The following is a 23,136-nucleotide window of genomic DNA, read 5'->3' as shown; positions in this document are numbered from 1 at the left end:
AAGTGGTACTAATTTAAGTAGCTCTCCAATTTAGAATTCTTGTGTTAGTCACAGCTTGGAGACCCTGCTTTCATTCAGGAAATATTTCCACACAACCTGGGACAATTCTTGTTCTTTTAAAAAAAAGGCATGTTACTTCTCAATATTGAGTTTAAGTAAGCAAGAAAAACTGGAAACAACCCATATATTTATCAACAGGTAATTGGATAAACAATGGAATTCTATTTATGTACTATTGCTATCAGGCAATGAGATGAATGCATTTCAAAATAATTATGTTGAGTGAAAGAATCCAGACAAAAAAGAATGCATATGGTATGATTCTGTTATTGTAAAACTGTAGAAAATGCAAACTAATCAGTAGTGTCAGAAAACTTAACAGTGGTTAACTGGGAATGGGAGAGGGACACAGAAATGAATAGGAGAGGATTACCAAGAAAATTTCTGGGGGTGATGGAAACTTTTTTTACTCTTTGGCTGCACTGGGTCTTTGTTGCTGTGCTGTCTTTAACTGTGGTGACCAGGGGCTGCTCTCTAGTTTTGGTGTGCAGAGTTCTCTTTGTGGCGGCTTCTCTTTGCTGTGGAGCATGGCTCTAGGGCACGTGGGATTCAGTAGTTTTGGTGCACAGGCTTAATTCCCCCGCAGCATATGGGATCTTCCCAGACCAGGGATCTGAACCCATCTCCCCCAGATTCTTAACCACTGGACCACCAGGGAAGTTCTTGTCTTGAATATGGTCATGATTTTATGTGTTTATGCATATGTCAAAACATATCAAATTGTATAATTCAAACGTGGTTTATTGTACATAAATTATACCTCAAAAAATAGCACCTTAATAATAAAATTTTCAAAAACACAGAAAAGTATAAAGAAGGAAATGAAAATAATGTAAGTTTCTACCATCTAGAAATTAAACCTACTACAATTTTGTGTATTTCCTTCCAGTCTTTTTTTCTATACACACATACAAACACAAGCACAATGAGAACCAACTGTACATTCAATTATATCATAAGTATTTTCCTATGCCACTAAAAATTCTTACTATTAAACATAAATAATGACTTCTCCTTATTCAATCTTTTGCTTGCCCCATTACTTACTTAGCTGTTTTCTTTCTTTCTTTTTTTTTTTTTAACTTAGCTGTTTTCTTACTGACTATTTTTCAAATTAGGTTGTACCAACTTTACACTATTGAAAATATCACTGCCCGGAAAATCATCACACAATATCTTTGCCTAAAGTTTTATCTCCTTAGAACTTATCACTAAATGTGGAATTACTGGGACTTCCCTGGTGGTCCAATGGTTAAGAATCCGCCTTCCAATGAAGGAGATGTGGGTTCAATCCCTGGTTGGGAAACTAAGACCCCGTATGTTGGGGTGTAACTAAGCCAGCGTGCCACAACTGCTGAACCCTTGCACCAAAACTAGAGAAGCCCCTGTGCTACAAGGACCCAGTGCAGCCAAAAACAATAAAACAATTTTTTAAAAGTGGAATTACTAAATCAAAATATCCCTTATTCTGAATGTAGCTGAAATAGTGTACTGTTTAAAGGTCTAAAATTTTCCCCAGGTGATACAACTTGTGATAATTAAGTCTTGGAACTTGATCAAAGCTTCTAAGCTTTTGATCAGTCTTAGAACAAGACCAAACTGTGGTCACTGAAACTAGATGTCAGGTGTTGGGTTGTGCGGAGTTTGTTGGTATTACCTAAGAATTCTCTCAGCTTTGGTCCTCTTCCTGCAAATTCCTTGGTTTTTCCTATCAGCTTGAACCAGCTCAGCTTGGATGAAATGCTAATTTATAAAATATATTACTGGATTTGAGAAGGAACAGGACCAAAGGACAGGAACATAGGTAGGAGGAAGTACCAACATAGCAGCCTGGGATTTATTATTTTGCAACAAAGACTTTTAAAACAACTACCAGCTAGAACCTTGGCAGAAATCATACAAGAGTTGCATCACGATGACTTTCCAAGAACTGAGCAGCCACAATGTAGTTCTGGAGAAACAAGGATAAATGCTTTTAAGGATTTCACAACACAGTATCAGGTAATTACTACACATCACCTCTAAGATGTCAAATGGGCATCTCAAACATGACATGTCTAAAACAGACATCTTGATCTTCCTCCAAACCTATTTTCCTCTGACATCTCTATTTTAATAAGCAATACAACCACCCACCCAGTTGCTCAAGCCAAAAATTTAGGACTCATCCTTTATTCCTTCCTATCCTGCTGATAGGATTCCAGTCTTTCAGCAAATCTACCTACACAATACAGAAATACCATATCAACCCAATGTTCCAACCTGGCGTAAGACACCGTCATTTCCATCTATATAGTCTCTGAACCTGTCCACCCTCACCTACTCTTGCAACACCCCAATCCTTTCTCCAAAAGCAGCAGCAGGTCAACACTTTCTGATGGCTTTCCATTTTACTTAAAATAAAATCCAGACTACTTTCTATGCTTTTCTAGGCCCTATATTTATCTGGCCCCTGCATTTACATGGCCCTCATCCCCTACTGTTTTTCTCCTGGCTCACTCAGTTCCTGCCAAGCCACCTAGGAGGCTCTGGAGTTAGCTGGTCCCTCTGTCTATGTTACCTCCATGGATATTGGCATGGCTCTCCCTCACTTCTTTCAGAACTCATTGAAAATCACTCTCAGCCCCTCCTTTCCTAAGCAGCCTACCTAACATAGCCCAGCTGTACCTCGATCACGGTCACCTTCCAATGCCTTACACTTTTTTTCGTTTCTTCTCAGCACTTGTTTGTGAGCGCATTGTCTGGCTCACTCACAGGCTCTATGTTATAGATCATTTCATTTTTTTTTCATTAGTGTAGGAACTTGATTTTGTTCCCCATTCTCTCGCACTGCCTGAAGTCTAGGAGACATTCATTAAATGTTTGTTGAATGAATGAATAAAAGAATGTCATAACTGTAATTGTCTCATTGATTTGCTCATTCGTTTCCCACATCTCCCCCACGTGAAGGTAATCTCCATGAAGGCTGGGATCGTGTCCATTTTGTTCTCTACAATATCCCGCAAGCTTTGGACAGAGCTGTGAAAGTAACAAGTGCAAAGCGATGTTAAAGGAAATAGAGAGGTTCCACTAAACTGGCTGAGGGGCTAAGCGAGGCTTTGCAGATAAAACGATCTCTAAACTGGAAACGAAACAGAAACTACAAGAAGGATAAGATTTCACAGAGAAAATCTCGCGAGGTGTTGGGCAGTCAAGATGGCTCTGGCATTTGCCGCCACACTTGATATGGCGACCAGGGCGCGTTCCGGGAGGAAATCACGCGAGAGTTGCATCACAGCCATGGTCAGTGAATCGAGCCGGGGGTGTGGAGCCGCCAAGATGGAGCCGGCAGCCGGCACTCCCGGCCCGCTGATCATGAACAACAAGCAGCCTCAGCCGCCGCCACCTCCGCCGCCTGCAACCGCGCAGCCTCCACCTGGGGCACCGCGGACCGCCGGAGGCCTCCTGCCTGGTGGCAAAGCCCGAGAGTTCAACCGCAACCAGCGAAAAGACTCGGAGGTCAGGAGCTTCGGGGGGCGAGGCTAGCACCAGGCGGGCGGCGGCGGTGGACCCCGGCCCCAGTTCGGGGCCGCTTTCGGGTCCAGGCTGGGTTTCCTGGAGGGTTCGGCAAGGGGAGTTGTCATTTACAGCGAAAGGAGCAGGAAGCAAGGCAGGCATCCCCGGGGGTCGGAGGCGTGAAGCTGGGGTCCCCGCCCTGAGCTCTGCCGACCGGGAGAACCTCCCGGAGCCCGTGTCGCCTTTTCTGAGGCCCGAGCTGTGGGCACGGCCTCCGGGCCCCAGCCCCTCGGAAATCCGCCCCCTGCCCCATTTCTCGGGTGAAGAGTCAGTGATCTGCGTGCGCTCTAGAGGGGCGGGGCGGCTACACCCCAGACCCCCTAATCATCTCCAGTTTCTGGTCCTATAGGTTCCGCGGCGCACGGTGGAGGGCGTGTGTGGGCTAGGAAGGGACTGGCGAGGGTCGGGAAGGCACCTCCGAGAAGGACTGAGCTAATTAATTAGCACTAATAGTATCAATACTACGCGCCTGTAGGTCGCGACGGTTGGAAAGGGGAACAGTCTTATTCTGCTCTGAGCTTAGCCACTGCAGATTCAGGCCACGGTTAGACAGTGCCCGGTGGTTGGTGTGCCCAGTCCGCCCGATGCTGAACTGTTAAAGATCAGAAATAACTTAAACAGGCTTTGGGGCTCAACATCTCTTTTCTTTCGTTAGTGGGCTGTTCCTCCCATTCCGGAGACACCGTAGTCTGGAGCTGACTAGTCACCTCACCCCGAGTTAAAGAATTACTCCCACTGCATTCCATTGTAGAATTCATGAATGAAGACACACACGGTAGCAGCGTTTTAGGGCTTCTTAATCAGCATGTTCCCAGAGCACTTACTAGGAAATTTCTTTCATCTGAGGCTGATTAGCAGTCAGGTGCTTATTAATGAGAAGGCATTTTTTTCTTGTCCAGATATAATGTATCAGGTCATACCTGAGAGATGATGCTGTGTTTAGACACCTTAAATCAGTACCTCTCAAGCTCTTGGTTTTTGTTGGCAAGAACAAACCTCTGGTCAGACATCAAAATTTGACAAGTTCCAGTCAGATACACTCTGAGCTTGAAGTGAATTATTTGAAAAAGCAATGAAACCGACCTTTTAGGAGCCCTTGCATGATGGGCTGATTGCACATCAGTGGTGACTTCTTAATAATTTTTCAAGTATGGAGGATTTTAAAGTGGTAGGGGTGAATCCAGTTTCATCATCAGAAGCATCATAGTTGTTAAATAGTTAAAAATTTTCCTAAGTGTTTCCATTAAATGTACTTTCTACCCTTTAATTTCTATATAGATTGAACACATGGAAGGTCATTCAGTGAACACATTTAAGCTGAAAGACCTGCCAAAATCTATTTTCTTAGAAATACTGATACAGCTCTCTTTTGAGTCAAAGCTGAAATCAGCCAGCTGGGAGGCTGAGGCATGCCTGCAGAACAGGGAGGCAGGTGTTTGATGAGAGCCCACTGTGTGCCACATCATTTTGATTAGTCCTTAAAAAACCTTCAAGATAGATTTTTGTCATCCTCATTGCATAAATGAAGAAACTGAAGCTCAGGAACTTATGAAACTGTGCAGTCTGTTGCCTCTGAATAAGAAGTAGAGTTATTTATGTTATTCATGTTTGAGGGTATGTTATGTCATTTTGTGGGTGGTCATTGTCTTCCCAAGTAGATTGTAATTAAGCTGAGGACTGCCTTTTTCTTCACCTCTTCTCTTTTCCCAGAACAAGGCTTCCCAGATGGTGTGTTCTCAGTACTCACATATTTCCAGCAGTAAAAAGATTCTTTGCCATAATCTCTCCTATGTGTGGGAGGGAAGCCGTTTCTGTTCAGCTGCTGCCTTCTCTGTCAGTTCTTGATGAAATTTGAGAGAAAGGCAGGAAGACTGAGGGTGTCAATACTTATTTTGTAGTGAGCTGTTGATAGCCCGCTAGCCAGAAAGAAACAAGGCTTCTAAAATCTTCGTACCATGTGGAATGATCATTTTACTGCATGGAACACATGGACGCTTTAGTGTTCATTTATCCAACAAGTACTTATTTGAGTATACGCTCTTCATTCGGTCATTCATGCCAGGTACTGTGCTGAGCATTGTGAAATCATTGGTGAGAATGGACACTAAACAGATGCACAGACGCATGTATAATTACGAGTTATGGTAAGTGCCATGAAGGAGTAGTGCAAGGTACTCTGAGAGGGCTTGGTAGGGAGAGCCTAACTAACCCAGAAGACAAAAACGTTGTGATAAAACGTCAGAAAAGTGAAGGCAGTGATGTCCTATAACACAGTGGTGTCTCTGGAAGCATGTGTGTTTGTTCCTTTGGAAAACACGGTGATCTTTTACATAACTCTCCTTTTCTCAACAGGGCTATTCTGAGTCTCCAGACCTGGAGTTTGAGTATGCTGACACAGACAAGTGGGCTGCAGAGCTCTCAGGTAAGGCAGAGGCCTTCTATTACTTGGTCTTTAATAAAATTGAGAGTGAGTATCATTTTGGAGTTCATTTTATCTCCTAGTTAGTACTAGTAATGATATGTATATATGAAACTTATTATTAGATTCAAGCCCTTCATATCTCATAACTTTGACTTGTCCTTTACTTTTATGAAACATCTCCGCATGGTCAGCTCAGTTGGCTGTGGCCCAGTCCCACTGTGGACATTGATGTTCTTTGGCCATACACAGTCCCCCTGACAGTGGTCTCTCCTCGAACAAGGAGTCCTGAGGAATGCCAGTGAGTGGGTCTATCTCTGTGTCCATCTGTTGTTGCCACTGCTGCTCATGTATAGTATGAAATCAGCCTGAGCTGCTTCTCAAGCCTGCATGGTACAGGCCCTGTTCTCATGCCACTTGAGAGAGACATGTTCATGGTGGCAGTCAGCCTTTGGCATAGCATGGTGGGATCAATGCGCATTGGACTGGAAATGCCAGGCTTTATGCCTAGCTGGCATCTGGTTATTGGCTGCAAGGGTAGTCAGCATTCCATTGTGCACATTAGAGCACTGAGACCCCCTTAGTAATTAGATAGCATCGTCCAGGAGTCACTGTGACTCAGGGACAGAGTTGGGCCTGGAGGCAAACACCTTACCTTCTCTGCTACTAGTGGCCCTGCTATGGGACATCGACATGGAGATAATGACCTTTTTTCTTGACAGAGCTCTATAGCTACACGGAAGGACCAGAATTCCTGATGAATCGAAAATGCTTTGAGGAGGACTTTCGGATGCACGGTAAGACGATTCCCCTACTTCTTGGCTCCTTTCACCCTGCATCCTGAGAGCTACAGGTTTCTCTTAGTCATCTGAATGACCTCAGTCATCCTGGAGTGGCCTAAGAAGCCTGCTGAACCATGGTTATTCAAGGCCGGATGTGACATGTAGGGTGGGCTTGCAGGTACTCTGGTGGGGGCTTTTCAGAAGTGTGTATCATGGGGGGAGCTTTATGTAATTAAAATTGCACCCAAAATAGCAGTATTTCAACCACACTTCAAATTCATGGGGCAGTGGTGTGACCTCCTCCCTTATGTAAGGAGTAATTTATCTTTCTGAGCTTCTGGTCCTGTGGCAGTCCTGAATTTGATGGGTTAATATGGTGTCTGTTCCATTGGGAGGATTTTTCTGGGCTCCAGTCTAAGCAGTCTCTCTCCTGGCAGTGACAGATAAAAAGTGGACCGAGCTGGACACCAACCAGCACCGCACCCACGCCATGAGGCTCCTGGATGGCTTGGAGGTCACTGCCAGGGAGAAGAGGCTCAAGGTGGCTCGGGCGATTCTCTATGTTGCCCAAGGTACTGAGTGGACACCCAGAGACCCCCGACACCAGCTTCAGTGATGCTGCCCAGTCAGATGCAGGGAGGGGTGCAGCGAGCCGTGCCCTGTGTCTGCTGCCCAGTCAGATGCGGGCAGGGGCGCAGCGAGCCATGCCCTGTGTCTGCTGCCTGGTCAGATGCGGGCAGGGATGCAGCAAGCCGTGCCCTGTGTCTGCTGCCCGGTCAGATGCGGGCAGGGACACAGCGAGCCGTGCCCTGTGTCTGCTGCCCGGTCAGATGCAGGCAGGGACGCAGCAAGCCGTGCCCTGTGTCTGCAGGCACCTTTGGGGAGTGCAGCTCAGAGGCTGAGGTTCAGTCCTGGATGCGCTACAACACCTTTCTGCTCTTGGAGGTGGGCACCTTCAACGCTCTGGTGGAGCTTCTGAACATGGAAATAGAGTGAGTTCTTCTGAGGGGCTTAAGTGGGGGAAGGGGGGCAGAGGGGCACAGCTTGCAGAACTAAGCAGTTTTGAGAGGGTTAAATGGACCACGTAGGGCTCTGTTCTGACCAACCAGCTTGAATAATAGGCGAGATGCTGACCCAAACCTTGAAGACCAATGAGGGGCCCACAGCTCGCTAACACCAAAGAGCTCATTAGACAGTGCAGCTCTTGACGGCCTACAGTGCTCCTCCAGAAAAAGATAAAGGTCTCTCACTGTGAACCTGCATACTGCCTTGAGTTTCCCCTGAGCAGGAGACTGGGCACAAGGCTGGCACATGAGCTCAAACAGCACCTGCTCTGGCCTTTGTTTCCACTAGTCCTTTGTCTGGTGGACAGGCCAGCTGCTGCTCATCTAAGGAAAACACCGTCAGTAGTAAAAGCACTCGTTGGGTGCTTGCATGTCCCAGGCATTGTTCTAAGGACACTATACGTACTAATTCATTAATGACATAGCTGCTGTTACCGTCCCCATTTTGCAGATGAGGAATCTATGGCATGGAGAAATTGAGTGTCCAAGGGCACATGGCTAGGCAGTGTTAGAGCCACGATTCCAACCTTGGCAGTCTGGTTCAGGGCCTGAGTTTTTGCCCGCTGGGTCCTGTGGGCTCTTGTGAGTCTAAGTGCATCGCATAGGGTTTTATCACCTTGTTGGGCAGCACTTGTTGGGGGAACCACTTCTCTTCCTGCCTGGGGGAAGGTGCTGACTCTCACGTCTCTCCCACAGCAACAGTGCTGCCTGCAGCAGTGCGGTGAGGAAGCCAGCCATCTCTCTGGCGGACAGCACGGACCTGAGGTGAGGCGAGCAGTGCCCCTGGGCTCCCTGAGCGATAGCCGGAGAAGGAGGGCGGGGCAGGCAGGGGCTCCGGGTTTCCTCGCTGTGTGTGCTGTTCTTCTGCACGCGCTAATCTGTGGATGTGATGGGCTCAGTGTATGATAAGCAGGCCCTACTGAGGGCTCCCTGGGTGGGCCCTGGGATGAGACCCCCAGAGGAAATCAGGGTGGAGCCACTTAGTATAAGTGTGGCCTCCTGCCCACGCTGCTGCCCAGAAGCTTGGTGGAGTAGCTTTGTGTATCGGGATGAAGCATGCGAAGTGGCTCCTTGTGTCAGCCATGTATAAGCTGTGCTTTTCAAGCACAGCTTGCCCATCTGCATGGGGTTACTCCTGACAACGTCAGGATGTTTCCTGGCTGTGTCCCAAGTTTCAGTTCAGTTCATTTCAGTCGCCCAGTCGTGTCCGACTCTTTGCAACCCCATGAATCGCAGCACGCCAGGCCTCCCTGTCCATCATCAACACCTGGAGTTCACTTAGACTCAAGTCCATCGAGTCAGTGATGCCATCCAGCCATCTCATCCTCTGTCATCCCCTTCTCCTGCTGCCCCCAATCCCTCCCAGCATCAGTCTTTTCCAATGAGTCAACTCTTAGCATGAGGTGGCCAAAGTACTGGGGTTTCCGCTTCAACATCATTCCCTCCAAAGAAATCCCAGGGCTGATCTCCTTCAGAATGGACTGTTTGGATCTCCTTGCAATCCAAGGGACTCTGAAGAGTCTTCTCCAACACCACAGTTCAAAAGCATCAATGCTTCGGCGCTCAGCCTTCTTCACAGTCCAACTCTTACATCCATACATGACCACAGGAAAAACCATAGCCTTGACTAGACGGACCTTTGTTGGCAAAGTGATGTCTCTGCTTTTGAATATGTTATCTAGGTTGGACATAACTTACCTTCCAAGGAGTAAGCGTCTTTTAATTTCATGGCTGCAGTCACCATCTGCAGTGATTTTGGAGCCCAAAAAAATAGAGTCTGACACTATTTCCACTTCCCCATCTATTTCCCATGAAGTGACGGGACCGGATGCCATGATCTTCGTTTTCTGAATGTTGAACTTTAAGCCAACTTTTTCACTCTCCCCTTTCACTTTCATCAAGAGGCTTTTTAGTTCCTCTTCACTTTCTGCCATAAGGGTGGTGTTATCTGCATATCTGAGGTTATTGATATTTCTCCCGGCAATCTTGATTCCAGCTTGTGCTTCTTCCAGTCCAGCATTTCTCATGATGTACTCTGCATATAAGTTAAATAAGCAGGGTGATAATATACAGCCTTGACGTACTCCTTTTCCTATTTGGAAGCAGTCTGTTGTTCCATGTCCAGTTCTAACTGTTGCTTCCTGACCTCCATACAGATTTCTCAAGAGGCAGGTCAGGTGGTCTGGTATTCCCATCTCTTTCAGAATTTTCCACAGTTTATTGTGATCCACACTGTCAAAGGCTTTGGCATAGTCAGTAAAGCAGAAATAGATGTTTTTCTGGAACTCTCTTGCTTTTTCCATGATCCAGCAGATGTTGGCAATTTGATCTCTGGTTCCTCTGCCTTTTCGAAAACCAGCTTGAACATCAGGAAGTTCATGGTTCACATATTGCTGAAGCCTGGCTTGGAGAATTTTGAGCATTACTTTACTAGCATGTGAGATGAGTGCAATTGTGCAGTAGTTTGAGCATTCTTTGGCATTGCCTTTCCTTGGGATTGGAATGAAAACTGACCTTTTCCAGTCCTGTGGCCACTGCTGAGTTTCCAAATTTGCTGGCATATTGAGTGCAGCACTTTCACAGCATCATCTTTCAGGATTTGAAATAGTTCGACTGGAATTCCATCCCCTCCACTAGCTTTGTTGGTAGTGATGCTTTCTAAGGCCCACTTGACTTCACATTCAGGATGTCTGGCTCTAGATGAGTGATCACACCATTGTGATTAGCAGCTGCTAAACAGCAAGATTACCTTTCCATTTTTGTGAGGATTAGAATCCACCTCTTTTTGTGAATTTGGAAGTTTTCAGATTAGATGCTGGTGACGTTTCCTACTGTAGTTAGGGTCCCTGGCCATCGTCCTGCTCGCTCCTGTTTCTACTCCATCACGGGGTAAACACTTGCTTGTTCTCACCTTGACCATCCTCTGCTTTGTCTGATCCAACACCCACTTCCGCAGCTCACTCCTGCCTCTGTTTTTCTCATTCCAGGAAGCTTAGGGTAGTAAATGCTTTGGGCCATTCTTGCTCATGTCCAGATATCCATTCAGTAGCCATTTATTAAGCATCTGCTTTGAGTAAGCACTCATACCCTAGAAACACAGAATAGAAGGTCTGGTCCCAACCTTAGCACCAAGGACAAAGAAGGAAACATCACAGGTGTTTTGTGGGACTGAGCTTTCAGTTTTTCTACCTTACAGTCCCCGCAGCCCTACGTCTACCCCCGCCCCAGCCAGCCTTTGTGTGCAGGCTTTTCTCATGTCAGGTGGGATGTGAGGAAACCAGGGGTGCTCCCTTGATCCCCCATTCTGCCCCCTTATGAGCTGCCTCTTATTCCCAGGGTCTTGCTCAACATCATGTACCTGATTGTGGAGACCGTTCACCAGGAGTGTGAGGGTGATAAGGCCGAGTGGAGTACGATGCGACAGACCTTCAGGGCTGAGCTGGGTAGGACTCTGGGGCCCTGGCTGGAGGCCCTGGGAATGGAGGCTGGAGGGCTTTGGGAGGGTCCTGTTGCTGCCAGAGGTCCTGATACCTTGGTGTCCCCCAGGTTCCCCGCTGTACAACAGTGAGCCATTTGCCATCATGCTGTTTGGGATGGTGACCAAATTTTGCAGTGGCCATGCGCCTCACTTCCCCATGAAAAAGGTTCTCTTGCTGCTCTGGAAGACAGTGTTGGTGAGCACTTCCTTGAAGGGGAACTTGGGTGCTAGGGGACAGGGGAGGAGGGATACTTTCACTGTGTATCCTTTTGGATATTGAATTATATGAATACATAACTGCTTTAGTTGGAAAAAAAAACAAAACTCTGAAAGAAGGGTCCTGAAAGGAAATGACAAAAAAGTGTCACTTTGGGCTCACAGCAGCCAAAGAGGACTTGTGTTTGAATCAGAATAGGTGGTTGGTTCCCTGGTTCCTGGAAACTGTTTTCTGCAATCATGGAACACTTTCTCCCCAGACAGGCTGCTCTTGAACCTGGAGCTTGTAAAATGATTCGAGGCAAGATTAAAGCTGGTATAAAGGGCCCCTCAGTCAGATGTCACTGGAAAGAAGAAAGGGTGAGCCCTGAGCCTACATTATCCTCAGGGTATGGTGGCTTACTTTCTTTCTAGGTAGGGAAGGATTGGGTCCAGGAGAGCATGCTGGCCATCACCCTTGGCTTGGGGGCCATGCTCAGTAGCCAGACCCATGCCAGACCAGGAGCCCTTTTTGCTGGGAGGACAGAGGAGCTGGAGTCTGTACTCTTGCTCTCCCTGGGCCTCACCTTCCCATCTTCCATAATAGGCCAACTCTGCGGAGCCAGAGCTCAGTGAGTTTAGGCCCCTTCAGAGTGGTCTACACGTTGCATCTTGGCCAGAAGCCTGTTGGTTGCCTATGAAGCCTCATTGAAGCCAGAGTGGAAAGCAATTGAATTGCTCAGAAACAGTGAAATGAAGCAGCTTAAAATCATTGAGCTCTACTGGGGTTTTACTTCTAGAGGGCTGTTTAGATGAAGTTTTTTTTTTTTTGTTTTTTGTTTTCTTAATTTGAGCATCCAGCAATATATTCCCAATTTAACTTCGAAAGACTAGCATGTACAGCGTTTGAAGCACTTGAGTGTCACCTACTTTTCTAGGAACTTGAAGGGTTAAGCTCTTCAGGCAGCTTTGTTGTTACTTGATGAGTCTGTGGGCCGCACAGAGCCACGTGTGCTTCTGCGCCAGGCTTTGTCAGCCTGTGTGTCTCTCCTCCTTGACCCCCCTTTCTCCTCTCCCATGATGATGTCACTTGCTTCTCTTGGAGGTGGGCTCAGTCCCTAGTTCAGAGGTTGTGTGGTCTCTGTAAAGACGTGGTGTCACAGATGCTTTCGAGCCTGACACAGACAGGGACTGGCTTATGGACATGTTGACCTGGCTCCACACCTGTCTGATGCAGTGCACTCTGGGCGGCTTTGAGGAGCTGCAGAGCATGAAGGCCGAGAAGCGCGCCATCCTGGGGCTCCCCCCGCTGCCTGAGGACAGCATCAAGGTCATCCGCAACATGAGGGCTGCCTCACCCCCGGCCTCTGCCTCCGACCTGATTGAGCAGCAGCAGAAACGGGGCCGTCGGGAGCACAAGGTGAGGCAACAAGGTCCCCATGACTCCTGAGGGTTCTCAGGGTGCACAGGTGCAGTGGCATGGTCCCTGGATGAGCCCCAGGTTATTGCAAGTCCCCTCTGATCAGCGTCAGTGTGCATGCCTTTAGGGCAGGGACACTGTCCCCAGCCCAGGGGCCAGGATCTAGTGGGCACTTAGGATGTGGCACTTCTGAGGGACTCTGGGGCAAGAACTGATTTGTCACTTGGGCCCGAGACCATGACTTGCTCTCAGGTTTTTCCATTGCTTCTGGCTGTCTTCCTACCACCTTTCTACGTAATTGCCTCTGCAGCTTCCATGCCCCTTTCTCGTTCGTTGATTCGCTCTTGTCTGACCTCCCTTCCTCTGCTTTCAGGCACTCATAAAGCAGGACAATTTGGATGCCTTCAACGAGCGGGATCCCTACAAGGCTGATGACTCTCGAGAGGAGGAGGAGGAGAATGATGATGACAACAGTCTGGAGGGGGAGACGTTCCCCCTTGAGCGGGATGAGGTCATGCCTCCCCCACTGCAGCACCCCCAGACCGACAGGCTGACCTGCCCAAAGGGGCTCCCGTGGGCTCCCAAGGTCAGGTGAGTCTCAGACCTCCCAAACGCTCTTCACTCCTGAAACCAGAGTCATCATTCCCGCAGGCCTGGCATCTGGCCTGAGTTGTCACATGAGGTCCTGTGCAAGGCCAGGATGTCCTTGGCCTTGGGATGAGCCTCTCTTGAAGTGCCCAGTGCTGGTCCTGGGGTGTCAGGGTGCTGGCCTGGCACAAAGAGGCCCTTACATGGCTCTCAAGTCAGTAATGTGGATTAGCTCTTGGTTAGATGCGATACTAGTGAAAGGAAATACGAAAAAAATTAAAACAAGGACATTTAAGTAAACCCATCTCCACTCTCCCAGGGGTTGTGTATGATATTTGACAGAAGATTATAGATTAAGGAAGAACTTCTTTAGAACCATAATTAAGATGTTTGAGATACATGTGTGTGAATCTATGGATGTGAAGGTTCCTGTATGCATATAAATGTAATCTGTTTAAAAGGGCATCAACTTAAGAAATAGATGAACGTGGGAAAGGATATAGAAGTCATTTTCTTCATCTAAGTAAAGCCCCAGTTTTCAATGATCTGTGATGGGAATACAGAACAAGTCATCAGAAAATGCAAGCTAGCCTAATGGTCTGAGACAGGACAATATGACTCATATGAAAAAATGAGTAGTTTACAGCTGTAATTGGAAATTTCAAAAGTATCTGAGAAATTCTGTTGACAGACTTGTTATTAACATCAAGTACGCTTGAATAAAGTACGCTTTTAAGTTTGATGTAGCACCTTAATTTTATGAGTTAATTAGTTACACTTAATATGTTTTCAGAGGATTGATCCAACAGCATTGTGAAGGACCTTAAAATAGTTTGAAGGTTTCAGTTCTTTTTTTTTATTTTCTTTTTTTCAAAAAGAAAAACAATTGTGGGAGACTTTTTCTTTTAGCTTCACAATTTCTGGACGTTCCATGTTTTATTAACCATGATGCCTTGAGGTAACTTGTAAGAAAGCCGCAGTCTTTTCCTTTGGCAGAGAGAAAGACATTGAGATGTTCCTCGAGTCCAGCCGCAGCAAGTTCATAGGTTATACTCTGGGCAGGTGAGTATGATCTGAGTGCCTTTTAAAGAAAGGTAGTGGGAAGGTCACCCTCCCGGCCTCAGGTGTTTGAGGACCCAGACCTAACACAGGGCCTTTGTTCTCCAGTGACACAAACACAGTGGTGGGGCTGCCCAGGCCAATCCACGAAAGCATCAAGACTCTGAAACAGGTAGGTGGCTTCAGGTAAGCTTTTGGCCTAGTTTGGTCCCAAGTGAGTAAAGTGAGACCAGCCTGTTGGCAGAAGCTTTTTTAGCCTTCTGTCTGCCTGAAGGAACCAGGGGTAGAGGAATAGGTGGACAGTGGCAGTATCCTTGAAAACACTTTTTCATACATTTTATTTATTTTAACTGAGCTTTTTTTATTGGATACTTACTGGGGTACCCATTAAAGATTATATTAACTGACAGTTGGCGTTTTAAGGGGCTTAGGAAATAGCCTCTGTTTTCCTTGCCCAAGTTCAGGGAGTTGAGTTAGAGGAGTAGGCAGATGGAGATTCAGATGCCAGCTTCATTGCCAGTGGAGTGCTGTGAGAGCACAGCTGTGGGAGGTGTCCTGACACCTCCCTTCCAGAGTTGGGCAGACTCGCCCACCCAGACCAGAGCGGGCTGGAGCCCTGCTCAGCCCAGGCAAGGAGCAGAAGAGTGCACAGGCTTTCTTTTTCCTTAAGAGAGAAGAGAAAGAGGTGGAGCTGAGACTGTCCTGTTCCTCCTCCCATACTGGCCAGTCAGGAAGGGGAGGAGTGAGTGGCGGGGCGGCGGGGAGAGACCAGGGTGTTTGGTACACACGTGTCCCTCCAATGGGAGGAAACAGCACAATGAGGAAGAGGTGTGTCCCCTAAGAGTGTATCTGGAATATAAATGTTCATATATTTTTGAAAAATATTTTTGAAATTTGTAGTACTAGGTGGGCCTCATGCAGCTAGGCTTTTTGCGTATTTGAGTACTTGATTCTGAGTACTTGAGTCCTTGATTCTGCTTTTAAGTTTCCTCCTATAGCTGTAGCTATCTGAAAGTCCTCTTCTCTCCTTTAATTTGCCTTTGTCCCCCTAACCTGTTCTGTGCTTTTTTTATACTGGTTTTAAGAGATAGGTGCCCACTTAGAAAAATATTTTGGGTTTGGGTTTTAGTTCAGGATCTCTGTGGCATCTTAGCCCTCTTTGAGAAGATGACGTTTGAAGAAAATTGCATGGGGCCTTTCCCAGGTGTGGGCGTTTGGCCAGAGAATGCAGGCTGTTTGCCCTAATGCCTCTTTCCCTCTCTTTCCAGCACAAGTACACGTCGATTGCAGAGGTCCAGGCACAGATGGAGGAGGAGTACCTTCGCTCTCCTCTCTCAGGGGTGAGTTGGGGGCCTTCCTCAGCTCACAGGATCCCAGCCTTTCCCAGCACTGTATGGGCCTAGGCTGCAGAGTACCCTGGCCTGCCCTCACACAGCTCCTAGTCTAGCTCCTGCTGCAGGGCTGCTGCGTGTCGGGTGCAGGGGTAAGAGCACAGACTCTGGGCCCACCACCTGCCTCGGAATCCCAGCTCCACCCCTTGGTGGATGGGAACTTAGGCAAGGTACTCGATCTCCTTCTGCTTTCCCTTCCTCTCCTGTTAAATGGAAATAACAATAGTACTTTCTTCATAGAGTTGTAGGAAGGATTCATTGTGTCTTTACAAGTGAAGTACCTGGCACATTTTGTTAGTAAAAGTTTGTGATCATCATTAGCATTGTTGTTTACATCCATACTTACAGATTCTCCTCCAGCCAGCTAGCAGGCTGGCTCAGGAGAGCATTGTCGGGACCAGGCTTTGTATCAGTGCCCCTTGTACCCATTGTGTTGAAAGGGAGAAGAGGAAGTTGAACAGGTGCCTGCAGAAACTCTCTACCAAGGCTTGCTCCCCAGCCTGCCACAGTACATGGTGAGTGCGTGCCTCCTGACAGCTCTGCCTGCCATGGGGTCACCGCCCCACAACATAGGCCTTGAGAGCATGCCCGCCGGTGTCCTTGAGCCCCTCCTTTTGCCCCGTAAGCACCTCTAAAAGCACCGCCTCTCAGGAGTCTGTGCTGCCTGGGGCCCTCTCAGCCATGCTGTGTGAATGTCTGCTCCTCGCCAGATAGCGCTACTGAAGATCCTGCTGGCCGCAGCTCCCACCTCGAAGGCCAAAACAGACTCAATCAACATCCTAGCTGACGTCCTGCCTGAGGAGATGCCGTGAGTGTCAAGTCTTGAGTGTTGAGGATGTACAGAAAGGGGACGTGTTTGCCTTTCAGTCCACTGTTGCTGGGTGCTGGTGGTTCCTGGTTTTGTTGTTGCTGCTGCTGTTATATTAGCTCAGCTTCTCTGCAGATTAACTTCAGGGTATTCCTGGTTTAGAAGAAAGAAAATGTACTGGGTGAAATATTTAGTTTTACTGCTTGTGAGGACACTTTCATCTAGTTGGCCTGGATTCTAGTGTAGACTCTGCGACTGAGTAAATTGGAGAAGTCACTTCCTATTCCTCCTCTGTTAAATGATTAGGACATTCAGGACATACAGTTTTAGGTTCTGCGCAAAAATCAGCCATTGGAGCTGGGTGTAGATTCCTTACTATTCACCAGTGAACTGGCGTGAAAAATATTTTTGAATGTCTCAGAGTGATAGTGAAATCTTTAGGGGTTCTTCCTCCCTGGGGCCCTGACCTCATCTTTTTGATGTGAGAGTACAAACTCAGATCACGTTCTACTTTGAGAAGGACCTGGGCACCTGATCTCCTGCCTGCCTGCCAGGACTGCCCAGCTCTGAGCCTAACTCCCTGGTGGGCTGGCCACTTGAGTCCAGCAGTGACAGCCAGCAAGGGAGTAAGAGGGTTGGCTAACACCAAAGGGGATGTTAGAGAACTCCAGGCCATCTGACGGTCCTTGGAAAAAGGATTCCAGACTCAAATATTAAATCTCCTCTTATAAAGATTTATAGTTAACTCCTTAATTAAGAACTTAACTCCTAAATTAAGAAACTGATTTAAGTAAATACTTCCTAAATTTATCTGACTCCGAACCCCTTTTCCCCATAACAAGAGCCATCTTAAAATGCTGGTATTCCAGCAGAACATGCTCTGAGAAACACAAGTACATATGGTGGCAGAAGCCTAAGGAAGATCTTGAGATGAGAAGTTCATTTTTGGAGGAAAAGCAGGGAAATAGGCTAAGAATATGTTTGGGGCATCAGAAGGAAGAAGTCAGTTGTACTGAGCTAGATTGCTTGGGAGGTGGGTGGGAGGAGCCGGGCCTAACCTCTGAGATGTCCGTAGGGTGGAGGGTTAGGTGGGAGCTCTGCCCCAAGAAGGCTCAGGAGTCCTGTCTCCTGGGAGCGCCAGGCAGGAGGTGCTGCACGTGCTGGGGGCTCACCAGGGGTTGTGCTTCCAGCACCACAGTGCTGCAGAGCATGAAGCTGGGAGTGGATGTGAACCGCCACAAAGAGGTCATCGTTAAGGCCATTTCTGCCGTCCTGCTGCTGTTGCTGAAACACTTCAAGCTGAACCACGTCTATCAGGTATCTACAGCCCCTTCCTTCTGTCCACGGGGCCAGGGCCTTGGGCAGTGCCGCTCCTCCTTCCCCAAAGAACAGAGGCTTGGCCTTCAAACCTCCCTGAGCTCTGCGCAAATGTGCGGATAAACAGTCCTCCATGCGAGGCCTTTTATCACTAGAGAAAGGGTGAGATCCCAAGGAGCATGCTTATTTTTTCTCCTATTGCTTTCAGTTTGAGTACATGGCCCAGCACCTGGTGTTTGCCAACTGCATCCCTTTGATCCTAAAGTTCTTCAATCAAAACATTATGTCCTACATCACTGCCAAGAACAGGTGATAAGGACCAGGGATCAGGAAGGGGTGGGTATGGCCAGATGGCAGGGCTCCTAGCTGGCCTCTTCCACTGAGCCCAGTCAGCATCCACAAGCTGGTGCTCTGCCAGATGTCAGGACCCAAAGATGAAAGAGACGTGGTCTGTAGAAAACGTCAGTTTGTCAAACCTGCGTCTGGCTAGTCTGGTGACAGGTGACTCAGTCTGTCTATGCCTGGGTGGGAGGTTCTCATCCTGGGCTCCAGTATTGCCCTCAGTCCTTCTGTGTCCCCCATTCTTTTGAGGAGCCTGGCGGGGCTGCCTGCTTGCTCCAGGAGCTCGGCCATGTGCACTGTGATGCCTTGTCTGCTCTTACCCCGCCGCGTCACCTGGTGCCAGCTGTACTTGACACTGACTGCTTGTCACTGTGATACACCACAAGCTGAGCTGTTAGCCAGACACAGTCTCCAGTAGGGGTTTGGTGTAAATTAATTGCCTTGAGAAGTCTACCCCCAGCCCCAGGTTTGTTGCTGTGAGGGATAGCGTGCTCTCTCCACCCCTCACAAGATTACAAGCTTGTCTCTGGCTACAAAGGGGTCTTATGAGTGCTCTTGTAGCCGGTGTTTCCCTATCAGGGTAGTGCAGACAAGGTAGATTGTTGTTTCTGCTCCGGCAAGCCAGAGAGGAAAGCCAGAAGCCAGCGGCCGTTCCCCAGGCCCCAGCCCTTGCTCATGGTGGGTGCCTTGCTCTCTCGCCCCCTGCAGCATCTCTGTCCTGGACTACCCTCACTGCGTGGTGCACGAGCTGCCAGAGCTGACTGCCGAGAGTCTGGTGAGTAGCTGGCCTCTGCCCCAGCGCTCCCTCTGAGTAAGGGCCGGACCGGAGAGCCTGCCCCCTCACCCGGGGGAAAGGTGTCTTCACAGGTCAGCTCACTGTTGAGTGCCTGGCTTTTGAAGCACTGACATTGCATAGGAGGACCAGGGAGGGGACCTTGTAGGAACATTTGGATTTAGAAATTATTTTGTCAGGACTGTGGTCTTCAGGGGCTGCTGACCCAGAGCTCACCTGGTCGAGTTGTTTCCTTCTCCCCACACTGGAACTCTGGGGCCACAGCTCTGAGGGAACCTGGGTGCCCCAGGTAGTGGGGGCTGAGGCCAGAGCCGCCAATGTCATGCTCCACGTTTCCTGCAGGAAGGTTCTCAGGATCACCCCCTACCCTCTGCCAGCTTCTGGGATGGCATTCCCCCAGGCTGAGGAGAGGAGAGGGTTCCTGGTGCCCACGTGGAGCGACCCAGCAGTGCTGAGGTCATATATGGGAGGGCCTGGGAAACTGTGGGGTGCCTGCTGCTGTGCAGGGGACAATGGTTCCTGGGTTTTCCCTGCAGGAAGCAGGTGACAATAACCAGTTTTGCTGGAGAAACCTCTTTTCTTGTATCAATCTGCTTCGGATCTTGAACAAGCTGACAAAATGGAAGCATTCAAGGACGATGGTGAGTCAGCACAGCCAGCAGGCACGAGTCCCAGAGCTTGGAGTGCCACACACCGTCCTGTCCCCTTCACGTGGGGCAGGGAGTCCCCAGGGTTGCTGGAGCAGCCACATCCTCCTCACCTAACTCGCCTGTAGCCACATTCTTACATGTTGAGGGCGGATCCCTGGTTCCTTGATGAGTTGAACTGGAAGCTGGAAGACGCGCAGTCATGCACTGAGACAAATTCACGTGTAATATAGAAGGAATTTTGTATAGCCTCCTAATCTCCACCGGTAACATAACCAGGGTTCTGAGAATCGTCTTAACTCTGTGGATGCCTTGGGTGGGGAGGCCCACTAACCCCCTGAAATCGTATGTACCTGCACATAGGGATCCTTCGGGTGGTGGAATCCATAGCTTTCTTCAGATTCCAGAATGACCCATACTTGGGCGACCAGCTGTCCAGGTTTGCCTGGGACTTGCCTAGTTTTAGCCAGGAGACTTCAGTGGAAGTCATATGTCCCAAGAAACTCTTCAGTCTGAGGACTGCGACAGTTGGTCACCCTGCCCGGACGATAGAGCAGGGCTCATTTCTGCCCTCAACACAGCCTCCCTCGTGCCCGTTTCCAGATGCTGGTGGTGTTCAAGTCAGCCCCCATCCTGAAGCGGGCCCTGAAAGTGAAACAGGCCATGATGCAGCTGTATGTGCTGAAGCTGCTCAAGGTGCAGACCAAGTATCTGGGACGGCAGTGGCGAAAGAGCAACATGAAGACCATGTCGGCCATCTACCAGAAGGTGCGGCATCGGCTGAACGACGACTGGGCCTACGGCAACGGTGAGGCTCCGTGTGAGGCAAGGGAGAGGGGTAGGGGCAGGCGACAGCTCTCCCTTTGCTCTTAAGTTTCCCTCCGAGCAACCAACCTGGAAGTGCCCAGCTCCTGCTTCTGTAGCATCAGAGAGGGAAGCCCAGGAAGGACTTGGAGAAACTGCCAGGCTTCTGTCTGTGGTCATCCCTGCTCCTCTCTGTACCTCCTCTTTCCTTTACCAGGAATTGTCACAAGACTTTCTCTGACCTCTCGTCCTTTCTCTCACCCCTGCAGCTGCCTTGGTTCTGATCACCGAAATTCTCGCAGCTCCTGATGGCTTCCCTGCCTCTAGTTCCTTTCCCTTCATTAGTGCCTCAGACTTTGCCCTACTGATATTTATAAAACCCAGATCCGGTGGTGGTATCTCTCTGAGTAAAATCCTTCTTTGACTTCTGATTTCCCGAAGAATTAGAGCCAAACTCTTAACGCATCAGGCCCATACATGGTCCCTCCCTGTCCTCCTCTGTAATCTGTCCCACTTTCTCAGCCCAGCTTCCATCACACCGAGGGCTCTGAGCACATTGGCCATCCTGTCCCGGACTTCTGTTCCCTCTCCTGGCAGGGTGCCTCCCTGTACCCCTCAGTATCTACACGTGTTCCTCCCCTCCCACCTTGGCCTCCCTGGCAGAGTAGGTCTTCCTGGTACCCCCAGGCATGCTGCCACACCCTTAGAATTCCTGACCACGGCACCAGGGCCACGTGACTGCATCTGCACTCCCAACACCCTAAATTTGTACAGAGCCAAGGTGGCCCACAGCACCTGGTCAGGGATTTGAGAGAATAAGCAAACGGGGGTGTCTGCAGGTTCCTGCCTCTTATCTGGGAGAGCCAGGGGGAATGTGACTTTCAGAGAAGTGTGTTGTACTCCTGGCTTTCCTTCAGCAGATCCACATAAACTGCTGTATAGCCTCTTTTTCCATAGCTCTGGCGTTTCCCCTTTGACCTGACTTTCCTGTGTACCTAGGAAAGAAGTTCTGTAAGTCTTCCCGAGGGTTGGGCTTGGAGGTTTCCTGCTACTGGTTGACATTGAACAGTCCAAGCCCAAGCCTGTATGGCCCTGAGCTGCAGTGACCCCAAGGGGAGCTGCCACAAGGCTTTGGCTCTCAACATAACATGTCCTCCTGCTTCATTGTAGATCTCGATGCCCGGCCTTGGGACTTCCAGGCAGAGGAGTGTGCCCTCCGTGCCAACATCGAGCGCTTCAACGCCCGGCGCTATGACCGGGCCCACAGCAACCCCGATTTTCTGCCTGTGGATAACTGCCTGCAAAGTGTCCTGGGCCAGCGGGTGGACCTCCCTGAGGACTTCCAGATGAACTATGACCTCTGGTTAGAAAGGGAGGTCTTCTCCAAGCCCATTTCCTGGGAAGAGCTGCTTCAGTGAGGCTCCTGGGTGGGAGGCTGAAAATGAAAGAAGGGGTGATCTCCAGGTACCCCAGGGGCTGTCCTGGTTCCTTGCTGCAGTGCTGCCTTCCTCCTCCAGGTGGCAGCACATCCCTACTGTGCCCTTCCGAGCCAGTGCTGGGCTGGTGGGCAAGTCTGGATCTGGCTTCTCTTTGATTCCCAGGGTCCTGCTCGGGAGTGGTCATCTCTCTGCTTGAGATCCTCTCTTCCTTCACTCTTCCTTGCCCTCCTCTCTTGGACATAGTTATTTGCAGCTCCTTTGTCATTCCACCAAAGGCTGGAATGGGCTGGGAATGCACCGTGTCTGAATTTTAGGGGTCATGCTCACTCTTCTGAGACGCAAATCCTTGGCATGTTAGCTTGCCAAAGAAGGAGGGCTTGGGATTAGAGCGGAATCTTGGCCTTGCTCTGGGGGTTTCTGATGTCATTCCAGCCTCTTGCTAGGTTTCATCCAGAAGCAATTGCAGAGGCTCCTGCCGCTGCCCCAGCACTTTGGTTTTGGATAGGGTTAGGGGAGAGGCAGCTTCCCTGAATCAGAGGGGCCATTTTTTTTTCTTGGTGTGCAAGGTCTGTAAATATCTATATATAAATCTGTGTGTATTCTCGTGTCATGTTGAGGTTTTTAATGTGTTTGTGTAGTCTGTTTACATTAAAAGGAAGCAAAACCAATGCCCATTGCCTTGTCTGCAGGAAACATGGCCCCTGAACATCTCCTCCAGGTCTAGAAAGCGGACTTTCTTGCCAGCATTGATAGATCACCCGCTTGTCCCTGCCAAACTGCCCACTTTTCCCATCTGAGGGAGAAGCAGAGGGGGAGTTGGTACTTAGCCCAAGTGTTCTTGCCCCAGTTAGTCTGGTTTTGCTCCAGGGCTTCCAGCCCCAGGGCTCAGGGTTGCTGAAGTGATAAGTTGTTTGCACCCCCCTGGGTTAGAGATAATTGCACTAGGAGCCCCAGGTTTCTCTGGGTCACACCCTT

At 48.9% G+C, this 23,136-nt stretch overlaps 1 protein-coding gene across 2 annotated transcripts; it reads left to right on the top strand.

Annotated features, from left to right (window-relative positions):
• The first annotated feature begins 3,272 nt into the window (after positions 1 to 3,272).
• Positions 3,273 to 22,829, top strand: STRIP1 (striatin interacting protein 1). 2 transcript variants are annotated; one of them, XM_055584794.1, is made up of 22 exons: positions 3,273 to 3,558; positions 5,968 to 6,037; positions 6,757 to 6,831; positions 7,254 to 7,388; positions 7,688 to 7,808; positions 8,577 to 8,645; positions 11,217 to 11,323; positions 11,427 to 11,554; positions 11,839 to 11,934; positions 12,791 to 12,973; positions 13,347 to 13,564; positions 14,558 to 14,623; positions 14,729 to 14,792; positions 15,889 to 15,960; positions 16,452 to 16,526; positions 16,722 to 16,819; positions 18,010 to 18,136; positions 18,345 to 18,445; positions 19,187 to 19,253; positions 19,808 to 19,912; positions 20,522 to 20,726; positions 21,893 to 22,829. In XM_055584794.1, exons 1-22 carry the CDS (start codon positions 3,286 to 3,288, stop codon positions 22,138 to 22,140), a joined length of 2,703 nt encoding a protein of 900 aa, XP_055440769.1. In that variant the 5' UTR covers positions 3,273 to 3,285; the 3' UTR covers positions 22,141 to 22,829. The 2 variants fall into 2 exon arrangements, with proteins under 2 accessions (XP_055440769.1, XP_055440770.1); XM_055584795.1 differs by lacking the exon at positions 11,839 to 11,934 and having other exon boundaries at positions 3,276 to 3,558.
• The last annotated feature ends 307 nt before the right edge of the window (positions 22,830 to 23,136 follow it).

This window comes from Bubalus kerabau, chromosome 6, assembly GCF_029407905.1.
Source record: "Bubalus kerabau isolate K-KA32 ecotype Philippines breed swamp buffalo chromosome 6, PCC_UOA_SB_1v2, whole genome shotgun sequence".
Lineage (NCBI taxonomy): Eukaryota > Metazoa > Chordata > Mammalia > Artiodactyla > Bovidae > Bubalus > Bubalus kerabau.
This window is presented reverse-complemented; position numbering and strand designations above follow the sequence as displayed.